This window comes from Anopheles nili, chromosome 3, assembly GCF_943737925.1.
Source record: "Anopheles nili chromosome 3, idAnoNiliSN_F5_01, whole genome shotgun sequence".
In the NCBI taxonomy this organism is placed as follows: Eukaryota; Metazoa; Arthropoda; class Insecta; order Diptera; family Culicidae; genus Anopheles; species Anopheles nili.
This window is the reverse complement of record NC_071292.1, coordinates 15571611-15585167: the sequence shown is the minus strand read 5'-3', so window position 1 is coordinate 15585167 and position 13557 is coordinate 15571611. Positions and strand designations below refer to the sequence as shown.

At 43.6% G+C, this 13557-nt stretch overlaps 1 protein-coding gene across 1 annotated transcript in view; it reads right to left on the bottom strand.

Moving 5' to 3' along the window:
• Positions 1-2126: 2126 nt before the first annotated feature.
• LOC128727807 (sodium/hydrogen exchanger 3) overlaps positions 2127-13557 on the bottom strand; it is a 32097-nt gene continuing 20666 nt past the window's right edge. Inside the window, exons 20-21 of the mRNA XM_053821751.1 lie at positions 13077-13407; positions 2127-5855 (exon numbers count right to left, since the gene is read on the bottom strand). Coding sequence (XP_053677726.1) covers positions 5483-5855; positions 13077-13407 — 704 coding nt within the window. The 3' untranslated portion in view covers positions 2127-5482. The remainder of the gene's footprint in view (positions 5856-13076; positions 13408-13557) is intronic.

Below are 13557 nucleotides of genomic sequence, written 5' to 3'. Positions count from 1 at the left end.
TGTTTGTATCGAAATCCAGCTGGTTCATGTATCCTCTTCGACGCATGATCTCTCGTTACTAGCGAAATGAAATGTGGCGATTTTGGCGTTCAAAATCCGTCCTCGAAATCCTCTCGATTAGCATCGTGCATTCCGGTGTCCCTGCTTGCACTATGGAGTGAAGCGTGCTAGTTGGACACCGTGTTTGATTATCCGGCTATTTTCATATAGTTTTGTGATAAAAAGATGCTCAATGATATGGAGAGCGGTTGTTTAAATAACAGACATTTATCACACACCGTTTGCTGTCTTGTTTTATATCAAAAAAGGATTTAATGTACGCAGCCACACAATTTATTATGAACGGCAAAAAACTGTGATCGAATTATGACCGGCAAGGTACAACGCTCAATATGTTCCTACAGTGTGCATAGAACAAGGCGATCGATAGCAAACGAGAGCAAATGAGATAGGATGCTGATTATCATGCGCCGGAAAGATCGACGATATGTACTGATAACATTTGGAGGGGAAATCCATTAAATTTAGCCTGATACTCCAGCTGGTAGACGCAACCTCCTCAACGCATGATCTCTCGTTACTAGCGAAATGAAATGTGGCGATTTTGGCGTTCAAAATTCGTCCTCGAAATCCTCCCGATTAGCAGCATTCGTCACGTGGTCTTTATCGTGGTGGCTTAGCGATAGAATTTTGTAAAATCCACTTTCGCCAGAACCTCGCGCAACGACGCCAGATCTGGCACTGTTGATAGAAAAACGAGCGCCATGAGCTTAAAGATTACTATTTCGGATAACGGGAGCAGCACGTGAGCGCAACAAGGACAAGCTACTATATTTTGTACCAGGCGAGCGTAGGAGGTGACCATTGCCGCACTATGGAGTACTGCGTGCTAGATGGACACCGTGTTTCATCATCCCGCTATTTTCATATAGTTTTGTGATAAAAAGATGCTCAATGATATGGGGAGCGGCTGTTGAAATAACAGAAATTTATCACACACCGTTTGCTGTCTTGTTTTATATCAAAAAAGGATTTAATGTACGCAGCCACACAATTTATTATGAACGGCAAAAATCTGCGACCGAATTATGACCGACAAGGTACAACGCTCAATATGTTCCTACAGTGTGCGTAGAACATTGCGATCGATAGCAAACGAGAGCAAATGAGATGGGATGCTGATTATCATGCGCTGGAAAGATCGACGATATGTACTGATAACATTTGGTGGGGAAATCCATTAAATTTAGCCTGATATTCCAGCTGGTAGACGCAACCTCCTCGACGCATGATCTCTCGTTACTAGCGAATTCAAATATGATGATTTTGGCGTTCAAAATCCGACACCGAATCGAACCGCTTAGCGCGCCTTAGAGCCACGTGGGCTTGATTTTTGTGCATTTGTTGCAACTCGGCGGGCGTTTGGCATGACTGAAAACTATCGGATAGACGGATTCATGTGCCTTTTGTGGGGGGTTTGGAAAGGTTTTGTTACGCTGTATCATGTATTTATGTACTAGAAATATAGTTTTGAGAACAATACAGCCAGGTCGTCATTAAAATATAAAAAAATTGAACTTTTTGACTCAAGTCACGAGAGTGCAAAGTTTGTTGTTCATGCAGAAGCAAGTGCGGTAAAAAGCTACGCAAAGAAACTAAATGTTATTGTAAGATTCTTAATAGAATTACTTGCTCCAGACAAAAGAAAACTACGATAACATTTAAATTCTGTTATAATTTAAAAAATAAAACTCATTGATATTGAAAACAATCAAGCAGTTTTTAACTCATTTTCTGAAACGCTGAACCAATTATCATTTATTAGCATAAAATCTCAACAAAAAAGAATATGACTTTAGATTTTATGAATTTTTGAGCACGTATTTTCCAAACCACAAATAAAAAAGAGTGATAATTTTTTTACCCTTTTATACAAAATGGATGGACTATGAAGAGGTTAAGCAAATTAACGGCGAATGCAATTCAGGCTACTATGATTAAAACGTGTGACACGTGACAACTATCAAATGAAATTACAAACCTTCTTAACTCCTCCGTTGGAAACCCGTTCGAACAGTAAATAAGATATGTCGATCGAAACATTGAGACACGCCAGCAAGTTAGAATCATATTTTATAACTTCCTTCATTTTGTTTTATTATACTCGTATCTCGTTCTCTTTTCAATGTTACACGTTCTGTACTCATATAATTCATCTTATTCATTCGCTATCTGTTCAGTTTCTTTTCTAGTTTTGTTCTTTTTCATTCTTTAGCTACTTCTTGATCCATTAGGTTTCGTGTTTTCTTCATCATCATCACGCTTATCTCCTGCGAGCCATTAATGCCAAACCCGTACTGTATTGTGTCATTCTGTCCCTTCCCCTGTCTTGGCAGCTGGTTCCTGTGTGCTTTGCATAAGTACATGTGCTTTGCATCGGTACATGAGCCTTTTTCCTGCGGGGACACTATCGCACCGCCGCGGGTGTTTCGTTTGCTTCATGATTTAGTTACATCGCTACCAATGTTCAATTGTACTTCCCATTTTACTCGTTTTGTGCATGCTACCGTACTCGTGTTGCCGCCTCTGTTTCCACCTTCCTTTCTTCAAGGAAACATTCACCATAAAAAATTGCCAACTTCTTGCGCGATTAGAACACGCATTATCTCGTTGGCGCACAGCATTTCACATTTAACACGTTTCTCAGTTCTACAGCAGCTTCACCGAAAGCGGGCGCCGTTGCAGATTTATACACATTCTTTCTCTTCCCCGGTCTAGTCGAGTCTAGCTTCTCAAATTTGTGATGAAACTTTGCGCGCCCTACCGGCACGTGGGGGAGAAAAAGCATCCACAGAACTCCTGCATTGTGCTGCCGGCGTAGGAATGAAGGGTTGCATAGAAACTCCCGATAAGTGTAGTGTTCGCGTTTTTCGTGTACACCACAGGGGTGCCATTCTCACAAGCACGTATTTCTCTCAATCTTCGCCGCGGGAAAATGCTACGAACGAACAATGGTAAGATTTATTAATCGCATCCTCTCTTTCGTGGGCCATCGCGAGCACCAGTCATATTTGGCCATTGTATTTTTCTTTTAATAATTTTGTGTTGCTTTGTGGGTTTTTCTCAATTATTGATCCTATCAAAGCGTGCCTCTATTTAAAGCCCGTACCGATGTTATCTGTCTCGCGTGCCGCTACAACTGTTTCTTTTCGATCAGTTTGCGTTGGCGTGCGGACGCTACACTACCTTGGAAGAAGTACAGCAACGCACCGCTAAGATGGCGCCCGTGAAAAGCAAACACAAAGCATAAAGCTCTTAACACCTTCTCAAAAATCGAAAATGGGAAAAGTCAGTTTCTTTTTCATGTTCATCAACATACGGTAGCATAACTGCAGGAAACACCTTCCCAGCCAGTGGGTAGAGTTTTATTAATGCATAAATCATAAAGGTAAATAATATCTCAGCAGTAGTACGATTTTCCGTGGGCGCTCAGAAGCAGCTGTAAAGAATAATGCACGATTAAACGAACACCACGCTACTGGAGGATTGCATATGGGAGAGCAGTTAAATCATTTAAAAACACCCAAGAATGAACATTGTTTTAGCGGATCTAAAGCTAAGCGGCCAGGTGTCGAACTAATGTAGTAACTGCACTTCTTTGTATCTTACTGATTCGTAGCTATTTTGCACATACCCTACCAGTACGCGTCCTAGGAGTAATGCTAACATATGCGATACTGTTAAGTAATAATACCTCCGTTTGTGTCATTGACCTATGCTAAAAAATGGTTAAACAAAAAACAATCCCTCGATCTTAAAGTGTCGGTTGACGGTTGGGGCTAAATGATCACCTCGGTAAGTAGCTTGAGCCAAACACGAACTTCTCCTACGTTTGACTTTCTCATCATGTTCGTCAGTGAAATGGGAGTCGGGATAACGGCAAGTATAGTTATCTTTGGCTTGGAACGCAAGGCAATTAGCATGCCGATAGCAATCATAATCTCAGCCAAAGGGAACCCCTTCTAGGAGAAAGGAGGAGAAGTATTTGAAACAAATATACGAGTAATCGCCTTTCAAGCCGTTAAAGGAAGAACGGCATAGGTTTTAATTGCACTACCACGTGGTGAATCAATTTAGAAATAATCGAAAGGAATAAATCCTTAAAATCTCGCAAGACAAGCCCTGTACGAGGACATTCAGCTAAACCGAACACTGGTAACTGCGGGGTGTACGTGTTTTGCTTTGGATTTGCAACATCGCTTCTTTCCTCGTCATCTCAACCTGCCCACTAGTAGTGACTGTGTGTGTAGTTAGTATTTAAAATTATCACTATATAATTGGCTATCAGTTATGTAAAGCTGGTAAAATCGTCTCTATTGATTACGCCTTTACCACCGGGGTGTTGTTTTTAGTTAGCAATTTCATCTCCATCATTACCACAAGGATATCTGCCATCGAAAGCATGTGTCATCGCTTCGGCTTAAGGTGTGACTAATGTGCGGTTATATCCTTGCTGCTTAGACATCGCTTTACCGTGCCAAACGGTGGCGTGAAGCGGTGTGCTACGTGTACTAAGCTGACACGCTCAAGGATCAAGCGAGGATCACTACCTCTACTTCCTGCTTAAGGTTTTCGGCATGCAAATTTCCCCTCGGTGAACGCGAGTAGAATGAAGAAAACAAAATTCTACGCCTCTGAACGTCACTACCGCACGTTCAGCAAGAACACGATAGGAGTGAGTCCTTCTTATAAACGAATCGAATAAGTATGTATTGCCCCCAGTTCTGTTCCTGTAAGCTATAGCACCGGTTCATGTGTATGTTTCTAATCGTCTCATGTACTCCGCTAGATAAAGGAGAAAAAAATGTAATAAGTTTTTGTTTGCATAATTTGAACTAAACTACACCTCGGCTTACGAATTAGCTAGCGATTGTTTCACCTGGTTTCGTTATCAATCTACTTAAAACTAAATTCAATGCTGAAGGCCCCGCAGCCTGCTGTAAGTACGTCTTGTAAGTACGCACACAGTTGTGCTCTATATCCTTTCGCTGCCCGAATCGCTCGAATCGTGCGCCATTAAGCTCTCCCTAAGGTAACGGAATGATTTCGAATACTTTCTGCCAACGCAACGTAACGCAAACGGTCGTAGTAACTAGTAGTAGATGATAGCTGGCGAGCACTACCGTAACAGCGCCCAGGTGTGCTTTGTGTGTGCCTCCATTGCCACGTGCTTCTTGGATGGGCAGCGCTTTACGCGTTACGCTGCAGCGCCACGCGCATTACGCAACCATCGCTAAGGCATCGCATGCTCGCGGAAGGAATGCGATGAAAACGAGTCGAAAAAAAACGCTAGAAGCTGCGGTGTTCAGCAGCCTCGGCTGACTTGGCGGTTTGTGCTCGTTTCGGCCGTTTTTTGCTTGGTCGGCCCACCAGCAGAATCTCCTCGAATAGTGCGCGAGCGACTATCCTAGATGAATATTTCTCAAATGGGGTGCTGTTCGTCCGCACAGTCTGCATCCTCGTCGTCGTCATCATCGTCTTCGTCCTCATCGTCGTGCTGGCCTTTGTTGCCGTCTCCGTTCAGTCGCCGCGTGGCACCGTCGGATCGGTTGTGGTGATGCCGCAGACTTGCACCTCTTTCATCCTCATCCTCGTCGTCGTCCTCGGAATCCGTCGAACTGGCCGACAGGAGGGCCGTGGTTTGCGGGTTCACAGGACCACCGCCCGCCGTTCGCCGTCCGGACGATTTCGGCGTGCTGGCGGATGACGCCTTGATTAGAGCCGGTCCTCGGCGGGCTCCGTATTTGTCTCGCTCGGGTAGGGATTTGGTGTAGTTCTCTTCTGGGATTGCCTCGCTGGTGTGGGGTATAGGAGGTGGGCAGTGGGCGTGTGTGGGTGGATGTTGTAGAATGTTGGAATTTTGTTTGATTTGGTGTGGGGCGGGTTGTCCAGAAAATGGCCGGAGAACGATAAGGAACCACCGAGAGAGCACATTTGCAAGATCAAACAGGAAGCAAGGACCACCGGACGAGTAAGGACAATTGAACGGGATAAAAAACGGATTGTGAGAGAGAGAGAGAGAGAAAGAGAGGGAGAGAAAGAGAAACGAAATACTCGTATGACAGAGTTGAATTTACAGTTCGATGGCATCTACGTAGCGAGGGTGAAGAAGTGGAGCTAAAATGATGCAGCGTTTGCTAAGTTGCAGTTGTTTTTTTTTTCTTCTTTTTTTTGAAGGATTTATGTTTTGTGAACACTGTCTTTCATCAACAGTTCGCTCGAAGGGATGGGACGATAAACAAAAAAACATAAATGCACTAGAGTGGTGAACGTTGCATTGCTCTAGAGGCATAAATCAGGCGGAAGAAGATGTTGGCGAGTGCCCATGGGCTGCGGCCCTACTTGGCCGTACTGGGTGAGGGATTTTTGTTGCTGCCGATGTTTCTCAAAGCACCAGATGGATTGTCTACACAAGCGGACCGGAAACGGCGCCTCCGGTGATGTGAGATACCATTCGGCGAGGCTTAAATCATACGAAATAAGAACTAACGAACGAACGAAGGAACTACGGACCGGTGGGGCGATTGTTTCGGAAGAAACGCAACAAGCATGACAGCGCCGATCTAAGCACGGAGTGGCAGTCTTCAACGATGTACGAGGTAAAACACATATCAAATGAAACCTAACTATCGAACCGAAAGCTACCAAACCGAACCAAACCGAACGATGCTGCAAAAATGAAGCGTCTCCATTGGTGGATATAATCCGCTCTAGTTTTCTAGCAATACTAGATTATAAGCGCAATACTTACATAAACGACAGATATACAAACTCTAATAAAATTAACTAATGAAGCCAAGCTTAATCGTCTAGATATGAACGAATGTTAATGTGGATTAATAAATGCATGCCGATTTGGTTTTATATCAAATAAAAGTGGCTCTAGAATTAAAAAATAAACAATGAATTTAAAACTTGCTAGCATTAATTCGTAGAATGTTATCGATTACATTGATCATTGTATAACATGTTTAATGGAGACGCCCAGTCGCTATGAGATCGGCAGGTTATACAACACTGTCCAAGTGTAATGGAGACGCCCAATCGCTATCAGATTAGAATCGAAATGTTGTACAAAATTTATTATGTTCATCATCATTGAACTTAAATGGAGAATCCCAAACATTATTAGATTACGATGAACATGTATTACAGTGTAACATTAGTACAACAATTACATACATAAGTTATTCGTACAATTCACATTCAATGGAGGCGCCCAGTGGTTATCCCATGGCGATCGAAATGTTAAGTTAAAACTCTATTATTTTTTTAAAATATAACAAATTCAGTATTTAGGTGTATCAGATAAATGCCCAACGCTAGAACCAATCAATAACCATTTAATACATCGATAAAAGTTAAAACAAATTACATCAAATAACACATATCTAGTGAGCGATTGCATTTCAGAGGACAAATTTCAAAAGGCAGTGTCGATATTAATGGTGCGATGATATTAGCAAATAAATCGAGTGCAAGTGTATGGTGGGGTGCATATGCAATGATAAGTGCATGATAATCAGTGAAAACCGTATGGTAACTAATGCATCGCGAAATGAAGACCCCGGGCAGCATGATGGCGAGCTACAGAACGAATATTTTACCCCTACACTGCGCGTTCGAAGGAAATTGGAACGAGTATCCGGCACTATGACAGGCGTTTTTCTTTCATTTTGCATCTACTTTCCAAAGCATACCAGAGGATCGAAATAAGCGATTCTTTTCTAAACTCATTTGATGATATATTTTACGATCGTTATTAGTAGATATAGTTAGACGACTACTAGAATTAATAGCGTTCCGTTCTGGTCTCGGCTATGGTCTAATCCTGGCCATTCGAATTATTTTAGTAACCATCCAGAATATCACCGCAACCCAGCACCACGGGACGCCTTTCGACGGTTCTATGACCGAATGCAGCCTCCAAGCGTTCGAACAGCGAAGGTACTTGCATTCTCATCGCGAACCGGAAAGCATCCCGGGCTTTCCCGATAGTTCCGCTTACAAATCTACCAAACCATTTACATCTACGGACTTCGGCAAGGCACTATACATTTGGTAATTCACAAAAGCCATCAACTGGTCGCACTTTACACACCGCTTTTCGCTCATGTTGGCTACTTTCCTGCTTCGTTTTGATTGCAATTTTCCCTCGCTTGAATGATGATCTTATCATTCGAAATAAAATGGATAAAAGTGTAGGAACATAATACTATGATAGTGATGATAGGATACGAGAGACGTTCCTTCTACCACGACTCACGGCGTATATCAATAATAAGCTAGAAACAATACTATTTGCCGGTAATGCATGCCTTCAACTAAATGCTACTCACTACGTTCATACGTCAATAATACTAGAAAGAAATACTTGCTTTAGTGGAAAGAAGTTACTCTGTGAGATAGGTTGAACGTGAAGTGAAGGATACGGGAAATTTGGGAATTTTTATAACAATTTGGTGCACATTTTGCGATTCAGTGGAAGGGCGGCTGATCAACACTTAACAGCTAGCTAGGGTTGGGATTACAAACTATGCTAGGGGTGGCGTTCCTTCCAGCGAGAACCGAGAAACGTTAAGTACATCGTTGCAACGTTTTCGACCAATTCGTTCGTCTCTCCAATGCACAACAGGAATGGGGCGTACAAAAGGAACGGGAGAATGCATTGCATTGTTACGCACGCGATTCGTGAGAATGCCCATGCCCAGTGGGCGTGGGCTTGTGGGTGGTGAGTGAGTGAGAACGATTTCTTGCATCTTTGCTCGCATCCGCTAATTAAAGGCACTAATCGTTAGAACAGAGCGAGCCGTGTAGCTAGCAAGGGAGAACACGAACGTAACGAGAAATAAAGCTAACAGCTGATAGATAGATAGAAAGATGGATATATGGTTAGACAAGAAAGATAACGAACGGTATCTGCGGTATTGGTGTCTGAGTGTGTGGGTGTGTGTGTTTTTAGCACACGCAAGAGTGATGGGATGCAAGAACAGATGCAATCTAGCTGAACGAGTTAAACGAGGTACGAGAAGAATAGCAAAATACAGAGTTAAATACCAGCATTTCATCGACAAGCGACGATGGGACACAATATTAAAGTCAAAATCGGTCGTATTGTACCTGTTGTGAAAGGAAGAGAAACGAAAACGCTCGGTAAGATATAAACACGCCCAGGGACGAGTGGTCAGCAGCCTAGCGTAGGACGGGGAGATAAAGATTGGCATTAAATCAGGTTAACGTGGGGCTTGAAGATTAAGTGGTAGCATATCGTGGAGATGAAGCGGAACTTTCAGAAGCTCGTACGCTAAAACTGAACTCTTAAACGTAAATCCGCCCGGCTAGACTAGGACGCGGTGAGTTCCCGCGGAGCACTACGAATGGCTACTAGGCACCTTAGATAGGATTGATCTACAGCAAAACGTGACTAAATTGTTCTATCACACTCTGAAGTGACTAAGGGTGGGGATTTTATTTGCGTACTCCAGACCTACCTTTGTGCGGCATCTAACGCTACTACATACTACTGAACGAATTCGCTACAAACCTATCAACAAAGATGGCTACACTATTTGCAACGGAGGTTCAACGGAACGAAAGAAAAAAAATAACCGAATAACACCACACATACAACAATCGAAACCGATCGTAGCTACATGACACATGCAACAGAGCGCTAGCGAAAGGGCAGAACGGTAGCGCTCTCCCTTTTAATACACCCTTAAAACACCGACCGTCGCACTCCGGAGGTTCAGCTGCCATTCGCGGGGACGGTGTCATGCAAATCAAAGCTACAACCGTGTAGTTAACCCAGGGGCAGCTCGAGTAGCCGTCACCGTCGTCTTCGGGGAGCTGCGAAGGACGATCCCCGTCGAGAGTGACCATTCGACCATCCATCCGTCTCGTTGGAAGCGGTCTCATGCAGTTGGGGTTAAGGATGAAGACACCACATTAATACGGGAGACGAATTTGCGAAAGGAAAGCATCCCAAGGTGTTACAATTTACCGGATCTCGTGCGTTATTACATTTCGTTACACAAAGGATCATTGGAACGGGGACAGGGATCGGGGAGCCCGTAAGAGCTGCTACTCTTCTGATCGCGAAATAAGGGGTTCGCTATAAGGATAGTTAGCTGAAGGATCGTGTCGGCTATCGGTTGCTTCGTTCTTAATTTGTTCTTTAAAATTTGCTGTTAATGCTACTCTCCACCGCTTCACTACGTGTCCCTAGCGAGACAGAACTACTCGGATTTCGTCGGTTTTTCGTCGTCCGTCTCGAGCGGTGGAGCTGGGAAGGGCTCAAGGGTGTACCGGCTTGGCCGTCGTCCGGGCACTAGCAGCCTGCGGAAGGGGAACAACAACGAACATATGAAAACGGAAAACAAAAAAACAACAAATCAAACGCACACACCAAACGACGCATGCATGTCTGTAGGGTGGGGTTTTTGTGTTCGCATTTTTGTGGTGGAGGCGCCCAGTCTTGATCTTGGTTGTGGATCGGAAGAGCTGGAACGCTTGTACGTAGTTCTGTTCTGTTGTATTCTGTTTTTTTTTTTGTGTTGTTACTTTCAAATTTTGATTCATGTTGTAACTATTGTGGAGTAACGTGTAGTGTTTTTTGACAAACTTTCCGATACATCGTTGATGCAAAAATATTGCAAAAAAATACAGATCCTTTTTTAAACAATTATGGGTTTAAAAAAGGCAACGTCTTCTGTAAAATTGAACATGTTTTTCATTCTAGAGCGCTTTGCCTTCAACGGAGCACACATTCGCCCCATCGGGAGAAAAAATAACAGATACAGTTTTTCATTTTTCTTTTGCTCCATAGTGCATCCTGGAGCATCCTGGCGCACAGACGTGTCGCGGGAAAATATTCGTTGCTGGAGATTCGTTATTGACGTCCACTCGGACCCGGTGAGTACGATCGTGCAGAGCACATTCAAGCGACGACACAGCTTAACATCGAGCCAGAGCATCAGACGGAAAGACGGCAACAAAGCGCAACACGCACATGTGTGGGAAAAGTAAAAGTAGGAATGGTTAGAAAGCGGGAGTGGTGTTTGTGCAGCAACGCACTGTCCAAAATTGCATTTCGGCAAAGTAAAACAACCAAAAAAGAGTTAAGCGAGATAGAACACGGTAAATACATAACCAACAAAGTTCTCATGAAGCGACAAACTCTCAATAAAACAAAAAATTAATTGCGTGATGGAAGCGACATCAAATAAAGATTGGAATCAGGAAAAATCACTGCATTTATAACAGCATTAGAAACTAGAGCCTTGTCACTAACACAAACCGGCATGTTGTGCGTGATTAAAACGAAAAGAGTATGCAGTAAAAAGGAACAAGAAAAAGACTACCAATTGAAGTTGATTACATACGAAAAGAAAAAAAATCTATGATCAATGCATTCAAACATCGTTTGCATTATTCAGCGTGACAAAATCGCCCCATGGGAGCACTCGAGAGAGTGAAAGAGAGAAAGAGAGAGAGCGAGCGCAACTGGAGCATGGAAAGCGTGGAAAATGATGTGCTTTTCGAAAGTGCTAAGTACGATTAGAAAAGAGCACACATTTACCGCTGAAAACTGTTTGCTAAGGCCACATTATCTAGAAGAGAGAGAATGTAGAAAAAAGAGAGAAAGAGAGAGAAAACAGACAGATGAAACCGTGGTCTCACTCGACGGAGTTCTCGCTGTTTTCCTGCTTTTCCCGTCACGTTCAGCCACTGCACCGCTGTTGTTGGTGTGCCGTCACGCAATTCAATTTCTCCAACTGCCACAAAACCAGGAAGGACAACAAAATAGGCAGTGTCCTTTTGGCTGGAAATTTTGTAGGAATTAAACTACAGCTTTTGATCACAAACAAAACACATTTGCGTAAAACCGTATTGAAAAATGGAACAAAAACGTACGGTAGCGCTTGATACCAACAAAGGAATTGTTCACTAAAATTGTACAAAAAATTGCAAAACAAAGTAAATCTTCAAACAGAAAAAAGCACCGTTTCTATGATAAAGTGCAATCGTTGGGAAAAAGGGCAAACCCTAGTATGTCGCTCACAATCACGAGAAGCAATGAGACAATTTATGAAGATTTTTGGCAGGATACGAGGAAACAACTTCAAGGATACGGGGTGTTGTTAATCGGCAGTTCACTGGTGGTAGTGTTAGTAATTGTTCTCCTTCGTCTCCCAACGGATAAGGATATTTGTGTTAGCCTGGATCGCTAGTGATGTGTTGAAGTTCCTTCTTGCTCCCAGTGTTAAGGCGATAGGTATGTGGAGTCTCCGATTGTGATGTGGGGAGATCGGTGTTAGTGAGTGTTCGAATGTGTTATGTTGATGTGAGAACGGTGGTCAGTAAGATGTGAATAGGTTGTATTATTTATATTGAGCTACGCTTAACATAGTAAGTAATAATCGACTACTGTGCTTAATATACTACACACGCACACGCGCACACACATACCCACACGGGCACACGGACACACAACACGGGCATTCTTCAGCAAAAACTAATTAAAATTAATAGACACTAATCTTACTCATGCAACGAATATTTGTAGGCATTGGGGAAGAGGAATGGCTATAATATAAATAATCATGGCATCTTGGAGGCTTTTAGAAAGCCACCGACGTTAATCGAGCGTCAGGGGGCCATTTTGCAGCCACGAAGGCAGATCACATTACATATAAAAGGAATCATTACGATATCAGGAAAGATATATATCAGGCAAGAGAGTAATTTATCTCCACATTGAGATAGAAAGAGGTCAAATAAAATTGAACAGATTGTAAATCAGGAAAGTAAAGACGGGTTGAATATTGGAAAAGAAAAGGAACCGATTGAGTATGTCCCTAGAGAGGGGGAAATTATTAACTGAAATTTTGGAACTTCCCGAAAGGCTTCCCCACCATCGGGGGTAAACACTTTCGCAGGACCACCTCGAAGGTCCTCGGCTGGAACGTAGGGACATCAATTTTAAGCAACGGTTGCGTGTGGTTCAAACTTACCCGCTCAGTTCCAGCATCGATCCCCGGCGGTTGTTGCGCCGGTGGCTGGCGGTAACGGGGAATGCGTTCGCATGCGGCACGGCCCTTGAGATGCCTAGCGGGTCCAGGGCAGCCGAATCGCCACCATCGATCGTGATGTAACCGGCGATCGAAGCCGACCGCTTGTCCTTAGGCACAGCCGCACCACGGGCACCCACGGGCGTCGTCGCTGCCGCTGGGGTAGACGTCTCGGAGTCGGTCACTCCACCGATGACGACCCCACCGGAACCGGAACTCTCGCGCCGGAACAGACCTATTACGGACTTAGCCTGTTTAGGTTGCGTTAGGCCACCTATGAGGGGGTTTTTTTTTTTCATTGTGGGAAGTTCACACATGCGTGCGTCGCCGAGTGGGATAGTTGGTTGATAGTGGCACACAATCAAACACACACGCACACAATCGCGGCCGGGCGGTGCATGGAAGGATAGACAACGATCGTTGC